This window comes from Prionailurus bengalensis, chromosome D4 (assembly GCF_016509475.1).
Source record: "Prionailurus bengalensis isolate Pbe53 chromosome D4, Fcat_Pben_1.1_paternal_pri, whole genome shotgun sequence".
NCBI classification, from domain to species: domain Eukaryota; kingdom Metazoa; phylum Chordata; class Mammalia; order Carnivora; family Felidae; genus Prionailurus; species Prionailurus bengalensis.
This window is the reverse complement of record NC_057359.1, coordinates 43,274,779-43,299,000: the sequence shown is the minus strand read 5'-3', so window position 1 is coordinate 43,299,000 and position 24,222 is coordinate 43,274,779. Positions and strand designations below refer to the sequence as shown.

The window sequence follows — 24,222 nt, the reverse complement described above, 5'->3', positions numbered from 1 at the left end:
GGTGGAGGAATTGGGGAGATGTTATTTAAGTGTACAAACTTGTAATTAGTCGATAAATAAGTCCTGGAAATCTAATACACAGTATACCAATTATAGACAAAATCACTGTATCATAAACTTCAAAGTTTCTAAGAGAGATCTTAATTGTTCCCACCACAGAAAAGAAATGATAACTAGGGCACATGTTAGAGGTGTAAGCTAACAGAAAGTGGTATCATATTGCAATGTATAGATGCATCAAATCAATCAATTTGTTTTATTCCTTAACATTTTTATGATATATCTGATAAAGAGTTAATATCAAAAATATATGATGAATTTATACAACTAAACACCAAAAGCAAGAAAGCAAGAAAGCAAAAAAAAAGAAAGAAAGAAAGAAAGAAAGAAAGAACCCCCCCCCCCCAAATCTGAGTAAAACATGGGCAGAGGACCTGAATAGACATTTTCCAAAGAAGACATATAAATGGCCAACAGAAGAGATACATGAAAAGATTTTCAGGGAAATGCAAATCAAAACCATGGTGAGATATCACCTCACAACCATCATAATAACTAAAATAAAAAAGACAAAAAATAACAAGCATTGGTGAGAATGTGGAGAAAAAAGGACACTTGTACACTGTTAGTGGGAAATGTAAATTGGTACAGCCACTGTAAAAAACAGTAGGAAGTTTCCTCAAAATACTAAAAAATAGAACTACTAAATGATCCAGTAATTCCACTACTAGGTATTTACCCAAAGAAAATGAAAACACTATATCAAAAAGACATGTCTCCCTATGTTTATTGCAGCATTATTGATAATAACCAAGATACAGAAGCAGCCTAAGTGTCCAATGATAGGTGAATGGATAAATAAGATGTGATACACACACACACACACACACACACACACACACACACACACGATTGAATATTACACAGTCATAACAAAGGATGAGATCTTGCCATCTGGAACGTGGATGGACCTAGAAGGTATTATGTTATGAAAAATAAGTCAGACTGAGAAGGGCAAATACCATATGATTTCACTTATATGTGGAATCTAAAAAGCTAAACAATGGAATGAACAAACAAAAAGTAGAATCAGACCTATAAATATAGAGAATGAGCTGATGATTAACAAAGGGAAGAGGTGGGAAAAATGAGGAAAAAACAACAAATCAATATATTGTACACTTTTAATTTGTATGATGTTCTATGTCGATATATCTCAATAAAAACGTATCTACATATAACCATGTTTATATTGTATATTCATTATATACTATATTTTGGAATAATTGAAGATGTTCTAATATGCATACCTAGTGAATGCTTTATTAACATTAATAGGTTTGAAGTATTTTAAACAAACATTTTCTGAGTATATGTTTTCTCTGGATAAAGATTCTGAATCCCAGCTTCAAACAGTCTTGAGCTCCCAGACAACCACCTATCTTGCTTATAAGGTTCTCCACAACAAGTGATGTTTAATCTGGTGATACCTGCCAGTGAAAAATCCATCTTAAACATTAAGAGTGTCTTTGACCTTCTTTGTGGCAAATTTCAGTGTTTTCCCTCCAAAATTCTAAGAATAAGGCATCTGCAACAAACACAACCACCCATGGAAAAGTACCCTTGAAACAAGGCGGGGACAGGTCTTTGGTGCTCTGGGACTTTCAAATGCATACATAAAAAAAAGACCTCTTCCTTTAATCATTTAGTTGAAAGGTCCCTGAATCTCATGCAGAATGGCCTTTTCAATTTGCGCTGCCTCTTCTGCACGTGATGCATCATGTGGCTCCAACAGATTAGTGCTAAGAGAGAGATTTATTTTTTTTTCTGAGTAGATAGATATACAAGCCAAACTATTATGACAACTTGATAAATGTAGCTTTTGAAAATGCTTTCTGTCGTAATAATACAACAAACAACAAGGAGGCATGCTGCCAAGCATCATCCATCAGTAGGTGAGCTGGCTGGGAACAGACACAGCCCTGGTGTCACACTAGTTCTTCTCAATCTGCCAGAGGCTCTAATGCGGCCAAAGGAGCCAAAAGAACAGTTGGCCTAAAACCTGAATTTTCAAAGCAATTTTAAACAGACTAGGGGGTAGCGGAGGCCCAAATTTTAAAACAGTGCCATAAATCGACGCCTTGGCTTAAAAGTGTTTCTTTGGCATAGGTAACATATTTTTGTAACCTTAGTTTTATAATTCAACACTTCTTCTCTATACTAATCTCTCATTATAAAAACATTCTGAATGCTGTGCCAGCTTGGAGACCCTGGTTTGTGTATACAGAGAGGGTTACTAAAACTTCATGTAGAGAACAAATTCACTATGAATGGAAATGATGTAGGTTTGGGGAAAACGTTCTGAGAAGACATGCCCTCTGGTTGTTTGATCTTCTCTCTACCATAGGGAACTAAGGAAATCTTCTCGTTACAGATTCTCTAGCAGCGGCTAAGCAGCTACAGAGCTGTTAAATTAAAATGTAGACCCACATGAGGATATTATAGACTGAATTTGGGAGTTTGTCTTGTGAGTGTCAAATCGGTTTATTTGCTATTATGAGTGTTTGGTATGTTCTAAATTACAACCAGAAAAATCACTGCCAATTTTTTTCCCCAAACAAGTATGATTTTACATATCTGTGTCTGTTCTTCAAAGACTGACATGTTACAACAAAGCATTGAGTTCTCACAAATATGGGCTGAGGTTATGAAAATGAGGAGTATGCTCATGCAATCAACAAAGAAAAAAGCAAGAACAATGACAATATCAACCATAATGATCATCCCCAACTTCTAATGAAGCCAGAAACTGTTCCAAGCATACTGTTCAGAAAATCTAATGAGGAAAATGTACAATAAGCAGTCTCACAGTGAAAATGAGCCCCCGTGAAGGATTTCTGGTTAGCAAGCTTTTGTATAATGCTTTCAGATTTATAGTCACCTAACACATTTATTGAGCATCCAGTCTGAACCAGTACTATGCAAGGAACTGTGAAAGATAAAAAAATGATGGCCTTTTTTTGATCCTTTTGAAGTTATAATTTAGTTGGAAAACAATCTACATCCATCCACGTAAAACACACAACAGTATAATGCATAGTCAACTACTAATGGGCATGGTCTGGATACTAAATACAAAAGGAACTGGACAAAGGGACAAGCTGGTGAGAAGAAAGTACTTAAGAAGGCAATATCTTAGGTAGAATGTCCCATATGGGCCATAAGTATCCCAAGAATGTGATGGGAGAAAGGGTTACTCAAGAAACAGTCCTACAGTAGGTTCCTGGCCCTAATATTCTATTCAGTGAATTCATCCAGCACTGAACTGAGCACCTACTATGTGCATGGCAGTAAAATATAAAACAAGAAAGATAAAACCTGTGCTCATAGATGATAGTATTGGGGGATACAGTGCCATACAAGAAACCATAACACATGCCAGTCTGTGTAAAGGTAATTCAAAGTGGTGTGAAGAGAAATGACTTATAAGTATATCAAAATGAGGCTGAAGACCACTGCTGAGTGTGTGATGAATTTTACTAGCTGGGCATGGGTGTGGAGGAACATTGCAGGTAAGAAGCTCATTAGAACAAGAGGCAGAGAGACAACAATGTGGTCAGTATTTTAAAGGATCAGGACAGTCCTGTAGCTGGCCAGGACTGTTTTCACTTTTAAAAAACCTATTTTTGGTTTCTTTTATTTGCTTTTCTCCCCTGCAGTCTATGTTTTGATCTCTGAGCCCCAGTGCCTAGTGAAGTGCCTCGTTTATGGTTAGGACTCCATAAGCATTTCTTGACAAGAGAAAAGAAGGAAGGAAGGAGGGAGGGAAGACAGGAGCGAAGGAAGGGTGGGTGGGTCAAAGTTAAAGAGAAGGCGTAGAACAGAAGGAAATGGTATCAGGATAATTTCAGGCCATGAAGAACTTTTGGTCTAATATTTGCTCTAAGTTGTGAACCCTGAAACCTGATTAAAATCTTTCTATAATAAAGTGAAGGTGAAAAGCATAAAAGGAAATGAAATAGCTACCAGAGGAAAGAAACTGCATTTTTTTTACAGACATGTTTATTTCCACATATTTATTCTAAGTTGTATTTGTCACTGCGATGCATTTGCTCCCTCTGAAATATGCTGGGGTGTGGGGCAGGGGGACTGCTGCCCTTGGCTTGAGATCTGCTAGCAGGAAGGACATGCACTTTATTATACATACACACATGCCATAAGGTTTGCAAATGATCTTACATTTGCTCAGTAGCCAAAAGAGGCAAAGAATGAGAATAAAAACAAATGTGTTTTAGCAACATCAAGTCCAACTTTTCCATCTTCCCCATGAGGAAAATGTATATTATGAAACTCTAGGACTCTCACAACCTCACCCGATACAACCCTGGAGCTGGGAATTTATGAATTATTTTGGCTAGAGACAAAAGTTCTTCAATCCGCCCATATCACCCAGATGTCCGTTGTAAGATGGGGGCCTGGAGAATAACAACATTTTTCTTTAAAACCATTCATATTAAGAGCAGCTTTTGTTCCTCTTCCTATCTGGCAGCAAAATGGGTTTTGACTGCACATGTGGAGGAGAAAAGCTCTCTGTCTCAGGGTCACACATTCAATTTTAGAGTTGAAGGGCACCTTAGACATTCACTGAATATAAATATTTATTGAACACCTATTCTGTTCCAGGAACTGCCCACTTGACATCATAGATGCGACAAATTGAATCCCAGAAAAACTAAAAACCCAGTGCAGTGTCACCTGGCTAGAAAATAATGGGACCAAGATTCAAAATTAGTAGTTTGATAAAAAAATAAATAAATAAAAGGGATAGTCCACAAAATAGGTTAAAGACTCTCTCAGAGACAGTGAAACGCACTGTTATGAGAGCCAGGCTCCCAAACATGTGACTCTCTCACTAGGAAAAGATCCCAATCTTGACCTGTGAGTCCTACCCCAAAACCCAGAGGTAGGGATTGGTTATGCAGCTATTTAAGGTTGACATATGTAGTTATGGGTTTCAGCTGATGGTCACACATGACTATGATGTTACTTAGCATTCTATACTTATTCTTTCTGTCTCCAGGTAAAGCATCCTTCCCCCAATGTATGTAATTCTGGTATCCCTTGTCTTTAGCTGTTAATATCTGGTGTCCCTTTAATTTCTCTTAATCTCTTTCTCTTCTCCTTTATCATTCCCTCCTTCCTCCTTCCTTCCCACCACCTCCCTCTCCCCCAGTGGTTGAAACTAAGCAAAAACAGGGTTAATAAACTCCTCTTTTCTGTTGCACAAATTGGACCCAAACAGAGAAATAAAAGACCTCAAGTACTATTAGGAAGCCTTTCTTTCCGCATAATGATAAATGTGGAATTGAAGGTAGAAAGATAAACTCCACTCAACGGATAAGAAATTTAATGAATTTGAAGGCAGGTGGATCCTAGAGAATTTGCATAAAATATCCCAGGCTCGGGGCATTAACTTAGTCATTCACTAACAACCTGGAGGCATTTTAAAGGGTCATACTTGTAAGCTTAATAATGGAATGGAAGAAAACTTCAGAAATCACTTAGTCCATTTGTCAATCTGGGCAAGGCTGACCTTACTATACTGACAACTGTATAACCACTCAGAAAAGTTATTCCTTTAGCTCACAGTAGTGGGGGGACAATCACCACTTTTACATCCTGACATGCTGGTGCCCAGGGCTTTCCTCCAATGCTGTAGATTGGGTCATTTCACAGAAACCTGAATGAGGAATGTAAACATTAACAAATCTCTTTTACCAGAAAATTCCTTCTTTTATTCATTACCCTAACTTCCAAAAAATCCCAGGGAGCTGAATCATTCCACTATCATCTCCTTTAATAGAGCAGCAGGGTTTTTTAAATTTATTTTCAAATTTACATCCAAGTTAGTTAGGATATAGTGCAATAATGATTTCAGGAGTAGATTCCAGTGATACATTCCCTATGTATAACACCAGTGTTCATCCGAAAAAGGGTCTTCCTTAATGCTTCTTACCCATTTAGCCCATCCCGCCTCCCACAACCCCTCCAGTAACCTTCAGTTTGTTCTCTATATTTAAGAGGCTCTTATGTTTTGTCCCCTCCCTGTTTTTATATTATTTTTGCTTCCCTTCCCTTATGTTCATCTATTTTGTATCTTCCCTTTATCATATGGGTGAAGTCACATATTTGTCTTTCTCTGACTAACTTTGCTGAGCATAATACCCTCTAGTTCCATCCACGTACTTGCAAATGGCAAGATTTCATTCTTTTTGATTGCCTAGTAATATTCCATTGTACCACATCTTCTTTATCCATTCATTCGTCAATGGACATTTGGGCTCCTCCCATACTTTGGCTATTGTCAACAGTGAATACAGCAGCAGTTTTAACACTGGTTACACATTAAAGTCATTTGGAGAGCTTTTGAAAGATGTATTGATATCAGAGTTCCAGCTGTAGAGATTTGTATTTAATTGGCTTTCAGTGGGATATATATATATATAGGTGATTCTAAAGTACAGCTAAGATTAAGAACCATTGCTACATATATATTACCTATTTACATAACTGGGAGGAAATTCTCTTCTTAAAGTATTATATAACTACAATCAGTAAAAATTCAGTATAATCAGCAAAAACTTAATAATTTGTTAAATCCCCCAAAGCAGATGCCTGACTCCTGGGTCTTTTACCCTTAGTTATACCTAGCAACTTGCCTGATACATGATAGATATTCAGTGTATATTTATTTAATGAATGAATGAAAATTGAGGAGATTCACCCTTAGAAGGTTATATGTTTCTTAGAATTTACTCATTTGTTCTAGGTTACCCAATTTATTGGTATAATTGTTCATAATAGTTCCTTATGGTCCTTTTGATTTCTGAGGCATTTATTATAATGTCTTCTTGTTTATTTCTGGTTTTATTTTCATCTTTTCTTTTTTTTTCTTAGTCTAGCCAAGCATTCGTTGATCTTATTATCTTTTCAAAAAAAAAAAAAAAAACCAACTCTTAGTTTAGTTGAATTTTTTCTATGGTTTTCCTAACCTCTATTTGATCCATTTTTTTAATAATCTTTATTATCTTCTTTTTTTCAGGATAACTGCGGGCTTGTTTTGTTCTTTTTCTAGTTCAGACCAGTAACAAATAAGAAAATTGAATCGATAATCAAATACCTCCCAAGAAAGAAAAGCCAGGACCTAACGGTTTCACTGGTGAATTTTACTAAACATTTAAAAAATAGTAATACCAATCCTTCTTAAAGTCTTCCAAAAAGTAGGAGAGAGAACACTTCCAAATGAATCTTATAAGGCCAATATTGCTCTGAAACCACAGGCAGACAAACAAATAAACTGTAAGAAAAGAAAACTATAGGCCAATATCCCTAATGAACATGGTTGCAAAAATCATCAATACAATTCTACCCAATTGGATTCAATAGCACATGAAAAGCACTGTACCTATGACCAAGTAGGACTTATCTGTGAGGTGTAAGGGTGGTACAGCATATGCAAATCAATCAAAGTCATATATCACATTGACAGAATGAAAGATAAAAACCACATGATAAGCTCAACAGATGCAGGAAAAGGAGTGTAAAAAAATTCAATATCTGTTCATGATTTAAAAAACACCATTAAAAATAGGTATAAAAAGAACTTACCTCAATGCAATGAAGGTCATATTTGAATAACCACAGCTAACATCATAATCAATGGGGAAAAACTGAAAAATTTTCCTCTAAGATCCAATGTAAGCAAGAATACTCATTCTCACTACTTCTATTTAACACAGTACCAAAAGTTCTAGTCGAAGCAATTAGACAAGAAATAAAGGCATCCAAATTAAATTGGAAAAGAATAAGATCATCTTTGCAGATGACATGATCATATATGTAGAAAAATTTAAAGATTCAACAACAACAAACTGTTAGAACTAATAAATGAATTCAGCAAAGTTTCAGGATACAAAATCAACATACAAAAATTGGTGGCTTTTCTACACATTAACAACAAACCATCTGAAAATGAAATTAAGTAAATCCCACTTACAACTGCATCAAAAATAATAAAATGCTTAGGAATAAACTTAACCAATTAGGTGAAAGACTTATACCCTGAAAACTATAAAACAATGATGAAGGAAATTAAAGAAGACACAGATAAATGGAAAGATAACCCTTGCTCACAGATTGGAAGAATTAATATTGTTAAAATGTTCATAGTACCCAAAGTGGTCTACAGATTCAACACACTCCATATCAAAATCCCAATGGCATTCTTTACATAAATAGGGAAACAATCCTAAAATTTATGTGGAACTTCAAAAGATCCCAAATAGCCAATGAAATCCTGAGGCAGAAGAACAAAGCTAGAGGCATCACACTTCCTGATTTCAAACTATACTGCAAAGTTATAGTAATCAAACCATTATAGTACTGCATAAAAACAGACATTTAGACCAACAGAACAAAACAAGGAGCTCAGAAATATACCCACACATATATAGTCAACCGATCTTTGACAAGAGTGCCACAATGGTGAACTCACAATGATAGTGAAAAGATACTCTCTTCAACAAATGGCATTAGGAAAACTGGTTATCTACATGCACAAGAATAAAATTGGACCCTTATTCTCACAGCGAATTAAACAAAAAAAACTAACTCAAAATGGATGAAAGACTTAACTATAAGACCTGGAACGATAAAATTTCTAAAAGAAAAGAGGGAAAAAACTTTTGACATTGGTGTTGGCAATGATTTTTGGTCATGACACCAAAACTGCCTGTAACAAAAGCAAAAATAGGTAAGTGGGACTAGATGAAACTAAAAAGCTTCTGTACACCAAAGGAAACGATCAACAAAGTTAAAAGGCAATCTATTAATTGCCTTTGATTGGAGAAGTTACTTGCAAACCATATATCTGATAAAGGGTTAATATCTAAAATATATTAGAGACTCTTACAACACAATTGTGAAAAAACAAATAATCCAATCAAAAAATGGGCAACAAACCTGAATTGACATTTCTTAAAAGAAGAAATAGAAATGGCCAACAGGTACACGAAAAGGTGCCCAACATCACCAATCATCAGGGAAGTGAAAATCAAAACCATAATGAGGCATCTGCTCATACCTGTTAGAATGGCTATTATCAAAAAGACAAAAGTAACAAATGTTGGCAAGGACATAAAGAAAAGGGAACCTTTGTACACTGTTGGTAGGAACAGAAAATGGTAAAACTATTATATAACAGTATGGAGGTTCCTCAAAAAATTAAAAATATAACTACTATATGATCTAGCAATATCACTTCTGAGTATATATATCCAAAGGATATGAAATCTGGAATTTGAAAAGATATCTGCACCCATTTTCACTGCAGCATTATTCATAATAGTGAAGACATGGGAACCATCTAAATGCCACTGACAGAGGGATGGGTGAAGAAAATGTGGTATATACATACAATGGAATATTATTTAGTCTTAACAAGAAGGAAGTCCTGCCATTTGTGACATCATGGAAGAATCTGGTGGACATTATGCTAAGTGAAATAAGCCAGACAAAAAAAGACAAACACTGAATGATCTCACTTATAAGTGGAATCTAAAATAGTTAAAGTCATAAAAGCAGAGAGTAAGTATAATGGTGTTTTGCCAGGAGCAGGAGAGAAGGGAAAATGAGGAGATGTTAGTTAAAGGGTACAAAGTTTCTGTTATGCAAGATGAATCACTTTGGGAAATCTAATGTACAGTATGGTGATGATAGTTAACAATACTGTATTGTATGCTTGAAAGTTGAAACAGGGTATCTCTTAAATCTTCTCAACACATATGCACTATGTAACTATGTACATATACACAATATGTAACTATATAGGTGTGTTGGATAAATTATTTAGCTTCATGGTAGTGATCCTTCCACAATATATAAATACATTGAAACAGTAAGTTGTATACCTTAAATATATGTAGTTTTTACGTGTCAAAGATATCCCTATAAAGCAGTTAAAAAAAAAAAGAAAATTGAAAAGAAATAATGACTTCACAAGGGCTATTGAACTAGCCAAATAAAGAATTTTTAAATAAACAGAAAAAGACGGCCAAGAATTATAAATTCCCAGCATGGCTAGTAAAGGTTATGGACACCAAACACATTTCCAACCATTTTTTATTCTAATAAACAGGTTTATGGGATAAAACGGTTCCAAACATTCAGTCTTTCGACTTACTCTCCTCTCGAAAGGAGATCAGAGCTTAGGGGTGCAAGGGAGGACCACATCCCTCTAAGATATATGACCTGGACTATTAGAAGTCCTGGTAATACATTTAGATTAGGCTTTAACCCAGAAAGTAAAAGGAAGGCAACCACAAACTCTTAAACATCCTAAAATGTGAAATCTTTCCTAACACAATGAAAAGACTTCCTCATATAAATGACAAGAGTAGTCAGACCCATTCTGAACTTGTATATCTTTCTTTTAAACAAAAACTCAAGCATTTCCAATGAAAACATATAACACCAGATGAAGAATAACAGATAAATCTTGCTTTGGGGTTCACTGTAGCTGAAAGTTCTAAAATGTCTTAAAACAGGTCCTATGAAACTTAATTGGATGTTTTGATAAAGATGAAATGACTTTAAAGGGAAAAAATATTTGTTTAAGAAGTCAAATCTTAATGTTAAAATTTTTCTTTGGTATTTATTATTATATGGCGTAGAAATTACTTGCTAACTAAAGCTTATATTGCTGTAGTATCAATATTTTTATGGGAGAAAAATTGTGTTTGCAATTAAAAAAATCTGAAGAGTTAGCTTAATTTCACTTAGCACAATTATTATGAAATGACAAGTTTGAATGATCTTTCCAATTACTGTGAGATAAGACTCCTTGAGGATGTTTATTTTAATTTTTCTGTATTTATATTGACAACATTCTGGCAGCCACATCCCTTTGGAACAATATCATAATCTTTTTTTAGGCACCTCCACAGTGTGATGATTTTATTTCTTGTTCATCTAATAATTTTATTCTGCTCCAAAAAATTCTATTCAACTAAGGAATTCAATGCAAAAGTTATTAACTTTAAAAAAATGCTTTCATCCTTTATAAGTAAGGCTTTTGAAATAATTTTTTTTTATTATTATTTTTGCTACTTGAGTACATATAGGTATGACAAGCCCTTCATTTAACCAGTTGGGATTTAACAAAATATTCTTACTCCTAATGTATTAATCTATTAATCCATACTATTTATTAGTCTTGAGATTAATTGGCCTTGCAGAAGATAAAAAATGTCACAAAAGACCTTTCAGTCTTCTTCAGGCACCAATATAAAGGTTGACACCACACTTAAGAGCATCCAGCTATCTGACTCATTGCCATTTCAAATGAACTGCAGTTTACCTCTTTGACCTTGATTTTGGCACAGACCTAATACAGTGGTACATATGACGTTACACACAGTATTCTTAAGTGCCTTATGCATCTGGAACTCCTTATGGGAAAAGTTAAATTAACCGGCTGAAGACAAAGCTAGAACTCTCAGAGACAGATCTTTAGTATCAAATTTAAAACTATATGCTTAAGTAATTTAGGTCGAAGAAGGATAGTTTCCACTAAACAACACACAATCCTAGATAAATGAGAAAAACACATTTGTTAAAAATATTACTTCAGAATATCTAATGGAGGATGTGAAGAACTGGACAGAAGCAACAGCTTCTCAAGGTAGTTGGTACATTGTCTAACTCATTTGAAATGAAGAGCCATCATAAAGTACAAGTATGCATAGTCCATTTTCTAATTAGAAAAAAAAAATAAGAGCAGACGTTATGATGCAAAAATCAAAGCAGACTTAGTGATGCGAGATTAGCAATAGTTGCATTATCAGAGTTGCTCAATGAAACCTAACATAATCTTCCAGAAATTAGTAAATGTTGTAGAAAAAAAGTGTATACGGTGCCTTCCCTTATTGCTCAAACCAGGGTTGCAAGTAAAGGCAATTATCAATAGTCTAATATCAGAAATTGGGAAAATGGAGCACTGCTTACTTTCTGTGAGCCTAGAAAAAGGATGGGGGAGAAGGCAAAGGAAGGATTCTGCTCAGTATCTCCCTGGGTCAGGGCATTTTCTCCAGCACCAAGCACTGCCAGTGAGAAGGATGAGTTTTATATTTAATGCTTATTTATATTTTCACCCTGCTTTCCCTCCACTGATTTTTATTTTCCTGCACTCTTCAAAAGATCACTCAGAGAAGATGTTCTCAAACTCATAAAGTTAACCAAGCCTCTTCCCAGTCTCCCCATCCATCACAGAACATAATTAACTCCAGAAGTTGAGTAGTTGTCATTTATTCCATAAAATCTGAGTATTTTAGCTCCTTTTTACAGTTCTATCATATTTGGAACAGAGTAATTATTAGCTGACAGACTTAAAAATATCAGAGCTAAAAGTGAGAACAGGACTGGAAAATCAGTCTGGAAAATTAATTCAGCAGGTCAATGGGATTCATTTAGGCTGAATTTGAGTGCTTACCGTTAGACTACAACACACATTCCAGTTACTTGTTGGGCCTCTAAGGACATGTACATTCATAACCTGTGATCTTTCTCAAGAGTATAAGGTGCCCACATTAAATGTGGAGTGGAGATGAGAGAAAACCCGTTAAGTTCATTAGCCATTAAAAAATGAACAAGAGGGGCGCCTGGGTGGCTCAGTCGGTTGAGCGTCCGACTTCGGCTCAGGTCATGATCTTGCAGTCCGTGAGTTCAAGCCCCGTGTTGGGATCTGTGCTGACAGCTCAGAGCCTGGAGCCTGCTTCAAATTCTGTGTCTCCCTCTCTCTCTGACCCTCCCCCATTCATGCTCTGTCTCTCTCTGTCTCAAAAATAAACACTAAAAAAAAATTAAAAAAAAAAAATGAACTGGGTTATTTGTTTTTCGGGTGTGAAATTTGGTGATAAAGAAATTGTGGCTTATATACACAATGGAATACTACATGGCAATGAGAAAGAATGAAATATGGCCTTTTGTGGCAACGTGGATGGAACTGGAGAGTGTGATGCTAAGTGAAATAAGCCATACAGAGAAAGACAGATACCATATGGCTTCACTCTTATGTGGATCCTGAGAAACTTAACAGGAACCCATGGGGGAGGGGAAGGAAAAAAAAAAAAAGAGGTTAGAGTGGGAGAGAGCCAAAGCATAAGAGACTGTTAAAAACTGAGAACAAACTGAGGGTTGATGGGGGGTGGAAGGGAGGGGAGGGTGGGTGATGGGTATTGAGGAGGGCACCTTTTGGGATGAGCACTGGGTGTTGTATGGAAACCAATTTGACAATAAATTTCATATATTAAAAAAAAAATGAACAAGAGGGCCACAGATAACCACTCATGGTAGGTTGGTGGTCCTGCCCCTCTCCCCATTGTTTTAGCTTCTTCTCCAGCCTAGTATGAGTTTACCTAATGTATTTTTTTCAATATTTGAAATTCAAATAGGGACATATAGTCAATATGCTTATAATTTTAGATTTTACATTTTACTTTTCCAATTCACTATGAGTAGATGATAGATGATATCTTCTATAGTATCTTAATAAAATCCTAACAATTGGAGCCTTAATTTACTAGGTGACAAAACTGGTAAGTGTGAATTTCACATAACTGATGTTATATGATGTTATAATATATTTGATGCTTTGCCGAATGACAGAGTTCTACCTGTGATTGTACTTATCCCTTAAGTTGCTTGTCAGTCTCTTACTCCATACAAGATTCTCACAATGTAGCATTCACATCAACGAGCCCGTATGAAAGTTCCCATACACTCCTTACCAGCTTTGTGAGACACATGTTTTGGCTCACCTCTATAGCATATTCAAGCACGGTAATTCGAGAAAACTGTATAATAGGAACATTTCAAATCTGTACATTTTGGCTTTACTGATGTATGTTATCAGTTATATCTTGCAGTGCTATCACCATGCAGCATCATGTAGCACAGATGTAGGGAGGTTTTGATATTTGAAACGAAGAGAAGAGGTGAATCATAAAAATGAAAGGTGTAGTTTTTTCTTGTCAGCTCGGGGACCTCGTTTGTTATGACACTGGCCTCCAAAGATGACAAACAAACTTGCTAGTGGATGTAATCCAATAGCTCCATCTTCTGAGTAGAACCAAACACCATAATGGCTAAGTAACATAATTAATCCGGTTTCTTGCAAGATAAGCCCTTTGGCCAGGTTTCCCAGGGTACACCATTTCCATTAGGATCTGCCTGGAACCAAAATGGTCTCTAGTTATCATGGATTCAGTGAAGGAAAATCTATCTGTCAGACCATGTGCGGGACTGGGGGGCACAGAAAAGAGTAAGACGTTGACCCTGATTTCAAGAAATTCTCTCATTAGAGTAAGCTGACATTTTTCTGAACCTGTATCTCACCACTTTGTGCTGTTTCATTATGAAAAGTCTAGAAGAATCAGCAGATATATATAGATAGATATTTTCTTCTTCTGTTCCACGTTCTATAGTACATAGTAATTTTGATCAAACCTCTTAATTGTCACATGTAACACTCTTCACTGTCAAATAAAAACCTCTCATTAAAAATATTACTATTGTACTTTGTATTTTATAGTTTGAAGAAAAATCTAGTCATAGACCACACAGATCAAGAAACAGTTCTGACTTATTATTATTTGAAGTAGACTGCCATTTTAATGCCTCAGGCCTTTACTTTCAGCTTAGAAACCATTAGCCACTCTCCACCTTCACCACTGCTCTCATTCCCATGCCAGGTTCCCAAGAAGTTTCTGTTTTCCAAACCTCCTTATATGCAAACTTCATCATTCATTGAACTGAATAATCTCAGGAAACTTCCAGACATCCAAGAAATCCAAACAAATATACCACTTATTTGCAAAATGCTTGATAACATTGGAATCCAACATAAACTTAATATGTTGTTAATGTTAATATTGTTGCTATTCTTGTCACTAAAATTTAAGGGGATCCAAAAAGTGCCATATATTATGGTCCATTTCTACTTATAAATCAACCTTCTAGTTCTAATATGAAAATAGACAACATTTCCTCTGTAAATGAGATAAGTTCTATATCACTTATCATATAAGAGTATATAAATAACCTAGCTGGAGATGCACATATTTAATTCTTTGTACCTTTCTTCCATCCAGATTTGTGTGCAACAAAATGGTCTTAATAACCCCAACCACAAAAGTATGCATTGAACCTACTACATATGGGCCTTACAAACTCCCTACCATCTGGGATGCAGGACTTACTTGTTGCTGAGGCAGCGTCTCAGAGAGTAGGAGGCCCCTCCACCACAGGTGCGTGAGCATTCACTCCATGGGCCCCAAGCGTCCCACAAGCCATCCCGGTCCTCCTCAGAGCGTGCTGTCCTGGAGCTCTGTGAGGAAAAAGAGAATGGTCAGTGTCATGTCCCCATTGAACCCTGAAACATGTGTCCTAAAGTGTGGGCCTTTTGTATGTCTGAATATGATAGCCTTGCTGGAGATGAAAACATTTATTAGATTCTTTCCAGTTGAATAATGTGTTTGGGGAGAGGACTATTTGAGTTTAGAGACCCTGGGCCATGACTGAAAGGAACAAGGGATCTGCATAATGGAGCAAATAGAAAAGGGGGCAAGAATAAAGAATCTGGGTGAGGGGAAGTTAAATTGAAGTCACATTTTGCACTGAAGTCATGATTTTGCCTTGGGTTCATAAGTCTACTCATCTACTACCTCTTTGTGAAAACAGAGAAACTTCTCTCAGATATGCTTCTGCTCTGAGAAGCTTGTAATGTGCATATCAGCATTACCTTCCAAATTTTAACATTTTATACAATTCACAATTTTTTTAATCGAGCAACATCATTTCCAGATTTCAGACTTGTTAATTACAACAACTGCATGAAGTAACTTTAGTAATGCAGGGATTGCCTCTTGACAAATAGATCTGCTTGTTACTGAAAGGCTTCCTAGTGAAATCTGTACCTACTGTATAGAAAATTGGTATATGCGGGTCTCCATGTTGAACTTCACATTTCTCATAAGAGTCAAAGATAAAATATGTGCCATAGTTCATAGAATAATCTCTAGAGTTAGAAATTGCCTGGGTTGGATATGGATTTTACTAGGTGTCCCTGAACAATTAAATTACCACCTGCCTACACTAAAATTTCCCTTTCTATAAAATGGGGATAATATTATAACCATGACACTACATGCACACACACACACACACACACACACACACACTATAGAAGAAGATAAGTTAAATGAACTTAGCCTAGGATAAGTTTCAGAGTAAAGCACTAATAAATATTACCAATAATTATGTTATGATAAATCGAGAATGTCATATATACGTAATAATACAGTGGTATTAATAATAATATACGTAATAATACAGTTGTATTAGTCTGCTTAAGCTGCCATAACAAAATACCAGACTGGGTGGCTTAAAAAACAAAAATTTATTTTCTCATAGTTCTGGAAGCTGAAAGTCAGAGAACAGGGTGCCAGCATGGGTAGCTGCTGGTATGAGCTTTTCCCTTGGGCTGCAGAAGGCAGCCTTCTTACTGTGTGCTCACACGACCTCCACTTTGTATGAGCATGGACAGACAGAGAGAAGACAGAGTAGCTCTCTGGTGTCTCTTCTTCTAAGGACATGAATCCCATCATGAGAGACCCCTTTCATGAACTTATCTAAACTGATTATCTCCCAAAGGCCTCATCTACATATACCATCACATTGGGGGTTAGGACTTTAATGTATGAATTGCGGTGCAGGGCACAATTCAGTCCATAGCAACAGTTCTACAAATAGCTAATGTGAACTGGGGCCAAATTATTTTACTGAGTAAATCAAGCACAATATTCAAACATTACAGATGGTATCTTCTCGGGGCTGCCTGGGTGGCTTAGTTGGTTAAGCCTCCGACTTCGGCTCAGGTCACGATTTCACGGCTCCTGAGTTTGAGCTCTGCGTCAGGCTCTCTGTTGTCAGTGCACAGCCCACTTCAGAACCTCTGTCTCCCTCTCTCTCTGTCCCCCCCCCCCACCTCTCTCTCAAAAATAAACAAACATTAACAAAAAGATGGTATCTTCTTATATCAATCAAGGACATACTTCTGAAAAAATTAAAATTTCAAATTTAAATTTGGAAAAAACAAACCTGAAAGAAAATAGGCATGTTAGACAATATGACAATGTCACCTTCAGTTTTGTCTCAGAAGAGAGAGCACAGGGATGTGGAATGCCGGGAAAGGTTGGGATGTGAAGGCAACAGGAATGTAACCTCTTACAAAGCATTGTGGGAACTTGAGATAATGTAAATGAGGTCACCAGTGTATATGAGGTCTACAATGATAACTCAGATTGTTATTGCTGTTGTTATTATTTTTATTTTTAATTACTTTCTCATGCCCTACCTAGTTATACTCAAGGTTATATCATCCACACAGGAGGGGTTCCTGAAAAAGAAGAGAACATCCTCTAGCCCTTCAGAAAACTGTTTATTTTGTAGTAATGAGCTTCTTTGTAGATCAGTTGCTATGGGGCTCTGTTGTCACACTGGCGACTCCTTGGACCTTTTAAATGTTTTTTTTAGTTTTTTTTTTTTATTTGAGAGAGAGAGAGAGAGAGAGAGAGAGCGCGCATGTGAGTGGGGAGGAGGGGCAGAACGAGAGAGAGAGAGAGAGAGAGAGAGAGAGAGAGAGAGAGAGAGAGAGAGAGAATCCTAAGCAGGCTCCACATTTAGCACAGAGCTTGACCTGGGGCTTGATCCCACAACTTTGTGATCATGACCTGAACTGAAATCAAGAGTTGGAAGCTCAAACTGACTGAGCCATCGAGGTGCCCCTCCTTGGGGCTTTTAAAATCTGGACAAGTTAAGTCAGAAACCTCACCTCAGAGTGTTGTATCAAGGCTTACGTAAGTGATGGAAGCTTTATTTAAATTCATAAATCATTTGCAAAGGGCTAGCACAGGCTAGCATAGTAGTAAAGAGAAGGGACTGAAGGACCTACTCAACCTGGAGTAGAATCCTGGCTCCAGAGCTTCTTAGCTGTGACCTCCTTATCCTTCAGTTTTCTAATCAGAAAATAAGGATAATAAACACTAGTATTGTGAGAATTAAAATAATCAAATATAAAAATCACGTAAGGTTGTAACAACCCAAATGTCCATCAGTGGATGAATGGATAACTAGAATGTGATATATATACACACAACAAAATATTATCCAGCCTTAAAGGGATGGAAATTCTGACCCATGCTACAACATGAACGAACACTGAAGATATCATACTAAGAGATATAAGGCAGATACAAAAGGACAAATATTGTGTGGTTCCACTTAGATGAGGTGTGTGGAGTAGCCAGATCCATAGAGACGGAAAGTAGAATGGTGGTTGCCAGGGGTAGGGGGACAGGAGGAATGGGCAATTATTTTTAATGAGTACAGAGTTCCAGTTCAGGAAAATGAAGAGATTTCTGGAGATGGATCGTGGTGATGGTTGTACAACGGCGTGAATATACTTAATGTCACTGAACAGTATACTTAAAAATGATTAAAATGGTAAATTTTATAAATTTTATCACAATAATATATACATACACTAAGCATTAATGGCTTTTATTGATACTATTAATTGTTACCATAATTTATAAACATAGATGTACTCTGAAAGGTTACAGGAGGTACTCTGGGAAGGTACTAGTGCTTTTCCTGCTGAGTTTAGTGGAGACTCTAGACTCTTAAGGCATCATCTCCCTGAAAACTCTGACTTTCCCACAGCAGAACTTTCCAGCCACCTGCCATATTACATTTGCCTGGTGATATGATCTGTCAGTAGTTAGAGGCTCCTCTAAAATGTGGAATAGAATGGGTAACAGAAACACACTGGTTACCCCAAAGTATGTTCTTTCTAAAGGAAGCATTTACTGAGCTCCAAAACCTGGTTTTTAGGATTAATAAAATCAACCTCTAATCAAGGCAATATGGGGCACTCTGTTTCCAGAGCTTAATTAAATACTGAAGGAGAAAAGACTCTTTGGCAATGAAGTATACATTGTCCATACACCCATTAAATTCATTCTTCAGATTTTTGAACAGTTTACTGTGCATCTTCTGGCTCCCTTTTAGTTTTCTCTGTATGACTGGAAGAAGTTCTGTTGAGAGAGTTATGGTATTTGCTGGATGCGGTAATGACTTGTGTGACAAACATACATTTGTACAATACCATGTCCCTCATTTTATTCAAATTAAATAAGTCTGAGATGAAAAGCAAAATCACAAATGCTAGGATTCATGAAATAATTAAGAGCAAGATGAGTGATTACAAATTATGATACCATCCAGTTACTACAACCGAAAAAAATAAATACACACACGGTATTCACATGTGAACTCCATTTCCGTGTGAGATAAGAACACCAGAATGCCAAATCCTTGGGAGGTTTCCCTCTGGCTGCTCTCTGGATAAGCTGTTTTGGAAATAATATATAGTTGAGAATTTGTTTTTCTAGAGAAGTAAATTGTTCCAAACTCTGTGCTAAAGTTGTTTGGTATTTTTCACGTACCTTTTCCATCTAAAGTGAGGTTGTATCTTACCTCATCACAAGTTACAAGTTTCAGCACAACCAGACATAGGAAGAGCCCACAGTGCTCTGAAAGAGATCACACGCAGACTCAGAAGCAAGTTGTGGGCCTTTTTTCTCAAACTGGAACCATCTCCAAGGTGTCTTTTAGCAAGTGGAATAAACATAATTCATGTCAACTGAATCAATGTTTAATGTTAGAGACAGTAAAGTGATTTTCCCCCTCTTTTACTGTGCCAGATTTTTACATCTATAACCAGAAATGACAATTCAGCAATGCCTTTCGGGTCATTTAAGACCTACCAGCATTTGCTTATTATGGTTTTTAAGAAGGCCTTCAGTATAAACAACTTTTGTGCCTGGTCCAGATGGGACTCGAGCTTATTTTCTCTTATTTTGAAATGTGCATTCCTCTCCACAGTAGCATTTTGTTTTTAAAGTGTTAGCTTTGAGTTGCATCTAGCAAGAGAAAATGAGGCAAAAATAATAAGGTCTAGATAATGAGTTGCCTAAAAGCAACGATGATTACTTCTGAAACCAAAATTCTAAGCTTTTAAAATATACCTCAGTCAACGCTTTCCAATTTGATTTCTGTCACATAAGTGTAGTGTTTCAATCTCAGTATCTCAGAAGCAAGATCATGGATGCTGTGAAACACAGTGACCAAGGGATTACCCATGACCCCACTTCGGGGAATTGCAGCAACAGTGTGTCAGGTGAGATGATGGTCATTTACTATGAATTGACTGAGAACTGAAGAATGGCTATTAAATTCTGTATTTAAGCCAGTGTTTCACCAGTGGACTTATCCAAAATGGTCAATACTGCATCTGATATTAAACTTGAGGGAAAAGTCCATTACAAATCCTATCTTTTTGTAGCACTTAGTTTACTTTGTAGTTATTGGATGGGTTAAAATGGACAATCAGCACTTTTTGTGAGCCAACATTTTAGAAATCCAGTGAACACTGAGAGAAAAAAGGACTGAGTTTTTGGCTCTATAATTCTTGAAAATTGAGTATTTGCCTTGAGTTATTCAATTTAGAAAAAGACTAGCTATTTCTAGATCTTTGATGCCACATGATGACCTTTGAATGTAACATTGACGACGACTCTTAAATCAACTACTTTCTTGTAAGAAAATTCAGTAATCGATTCCCCGGGCCCATCCACCCATTGTTCTGTCCAGTTAAGAGGTGCCAAGCCTCAGTCAATGACAACAGCATGGAAGGCAGGCTTTGGCCACAGATCATCATATACTTCCTAGGAATATTAGAAGAGGATTAGAATAGCTTCCATAAATTCATCAACCTCATAATGGTGTCATTTCCTCATCATTGCTGGTTTACCTAAATGTGGTTTTCACCTGATAGTTTTGCGGTTGATTTCATAGCCAATTGCTTTAAGATCAATAACCAAGTCCCAGGTGAACAGCTTTAAACCTGAAAGCTATAAGTAGTTAAGCAGTTGGAGTAATCACATAAAGTAAGAGTTCCCTGCATCTCACCATCTAATAGATGAACCTTAGAATGACCACCTATGTACCACTTTATCCAGAAGCCTCTTTCACCGGACAGGTTATCAGGGACTTATGAACAATGTTGTAGGGTGAAGCACAAATTAGCAATCAAAAGACTCTGGAGTTCTGAGCGTGTCTGGGTGGCTCAGTCGGCCAACTGCCGGACTCGGTTTTGGCTCAGGTCATGATCTCGCAGTTCATGATTCCAAGCCCTGCAATGGGTTGCATACTAACAGTGTGGAGCCTGCTTCAAATTCTCTCTCTCTCTCTGCCCCTCCCCTGCTCATGCTGTCTCTCTCTCTCTCTCAAAATAAATAAACTTAAAAAAAATTTTTTAAAGACTCTGGAGTTCTATTAATATATATACAGAGGCCTTGGAAAATTTTTTTTTCTAAACGTTGTAATAAGAGGTCAAGCTGTATGGAACTAAATAAAAATGGAAATAGGTCCTGAGGAAATGGGTGATAGGTTTTTGTAAATTTGAAGTTATATAACAGATGAAGTTACATTATAAGCGAAGTGTTTTTCAAAATCAACAGATCTTCAAATGTAGCAAAGTGGGTTATGGGATGAGGCAAAGAGCCCTTCTTACTATTTCAAGATCAGCAAAAAGTCACCTGAGTCTCTGGTTTTCCTCTCCTCTGCGACAGCATTTAGCTTAAGCCATCTGGAGCTGTGCATGTGACTGTACAAATGGAAGTCACATCCCTCTAAATTAAAAAGAGGGGCAGCTCCCCCCCCCCCCCACCCAGTGATGAGAGGACCATTTTTCTGTGGTGAGCCCATGCAAAATGGAGAAGTCTATACACGGAAACATCCTGTCCACGTACCAAGCTTTGGAAATGAATCTGCGGATTCCATTTTTAACTCCTCTATACATATCAGGTCTCTCTAAATCTTATCTAATCTTTGGCTTCTTTGATAATTTGGAATACTGGTTCTGCCACCAACTTTACATGGTAGGGGTTGTGATTCCCTGATCTGAGAGCTTATAGATATTAAGCTGTAACTGGGCTCTTGTAAAAGTCCATTAGCTTTTTGATGTACTTTCTTAAAAAGCAGAGCGTGTGGATACTGAGGCATGCGCTTTCCCAGATATTTGCTGCTGGCTTTACTTAGGAAATTCAGATCATCTGGTTCTTATCATAGCTGCACTGCTGGGGGATATGATGAACTGCCAGTGACACAGTGCACAGTCTTTCAGAGGCCACTGCATGAAGTCTGTCCCTTGCTACCGAGGAGAAAAGTCAGTTCACGTGGTGTAAAAACTATGCAGACCTCGGAAAGATTTTGGGTACCTGTCTTCCTCTTTCTTCCACTGTGCACGTGCGCTCATGGGCACACCCCTTTCACATTCCTATGAGGGCACCTAATTGTACCTAAGCCTGGAGGGTTACTGGTGAGGAAAAAATGCTGGCTGGGATTTATTAAGTACCTATGTGCCAGGAAGTATACCAGAATTTACCCAAATTATCGTATTTAATCCTCCCATTGAGCCATGTCAGTTTGGATTTTCCCCCCTTATTTTACTAGCAAGTAAATTGAGGCTTAGAGAGGTTGAACAACCTCTATCATTGTGTAGAAGAAAGAACTTGGCTGTGGGTCTCAGACAGACTTTACTAGTCGTATATTGGTCAACTTGCCTTCAGCACATTGTCAGATCTCTTTGAGCAGAGTTTCTTCATCTGTAAAAGGGCAACATTGATACTTCTCTTAGTAGGGTGACTGTGAAGGCTAACCAAGAGAATGTACACAAAGTACTGGATATAGTTTCTGACATGTTAGTGTTAATTATTTCATCTCTGCCACGAATATACACATCGCTCCCCTGACAAGTCACACAGTCAGTACCTGGTCCAGCTAGGCTTTACACCTGTTATCTGACCACCTTTTGTTCTGACTAGCTTCACATTCTGACCTTCCTTTCCATTTTTAAATGGTGTCTCTCAGTACATAAAAAATTTTTTTTATAGAATGACAAGAACTAATGTTGCTTTTCTTTTAAAAAATTATTATGTCCTCAGAATTGTTTCTCAATCTTGGAATAACAGCTTGGAGATAGAATTAAGACAGCTTCATTACTTTTTAGGAAACAAAAACCTGACTCTGCTCGATGTCAAATGCTTCAGTGCAATTTTCATTTCAGAGCTATGGTAACTTGATTTTTTTTGTATTCTATCCAAGGACAAGGCCAGATTACAGCTCATCTAAGAAACTGCTGCAGAAACCTCTGGGCATTTTGGAGAGCTCCACCCGAACACAATTTCACAGCCAGCTGAATTAAAATCAATAATTGCTGATTTGAGCAAAGATCAGTATTCAGGAAATTTGCAACTGGTCATTGAGTGTTTTGAATCGGCTCATCTCAAGAAAAAGCATAGTAAAATATTCTATCACTGTCAGTTTCTATTACTTTAAAAGCATAAACTTAGCAAATAGAAATGCTCTGCTTTGTTTTAATACTCTGCTTTGTTTAATACATGTACATGTGTGTATATATCTATATAATAGAATATTATGTATGTGTATATTATATCTATATTATATATCTATAAAAATAGATTATATATACATAAGATTATATATAGATATATAGTATCTATTATCAACAATATATATAATATATACTATATAGTATATATTATAGATATATAGTATGATATGATATATAGTATATATTATAGAAATATAATATAGATATAATATATAGTATATATTATAGGTAAATAATATATATATAATACATATCTATATAATATAGATAGAGCATATATTATATATAGATATATAATATTTAATATATGTTCTATAATAATATTCTTTAATTTAATAGCCTCTGAACCTAGAGGCAGCTCAGTTAAGAGCAGAAGGCTGAAACGAGTAACTCCATGTCTTTCACAAAGGAAAATCAGACAATAGGAGAATTGTATCCTGTACAAACTGTAGTAATTTTAAAAAACCACTTATGCCCAAGTTTGTGCTGACAGTCATCGCATTCTTGACCCTCTGCATTTGTGGGGATATTTCAAAGCCTTTATACTGTTTCACCTCAACTGTGAAAAA

General features: G+C 36.6%; 1 protein-coding gene across 6 annotated transcripts in view; it reads right to left on the bottom strand.

Annotated features, from left to right (window-relative positions):
• ADAMTSL1 (ADAMTS like 1) overlaps nucleotides 1-24,222 on the bottom strand; it is an 890,060-nt gene that overhangs the window by 331,608 nt on the left and 534,230 nt on the right. For all 6 annotated transcript variants that reach the window (XM_043567319.1, XM_043567318.1, XM_043567320.1 and 3 more), the window contains one exon: nucleotides 15,315-15,442. In XM_043567319.1, coding sequence (XP_043423254.1) covers nucleotides 15,315-15,442 — 128 coding nt within the window. The remainder of the gene's footprint in view (nucleotides 1-15,314; nucleotides 15,443-24,222) is intronic.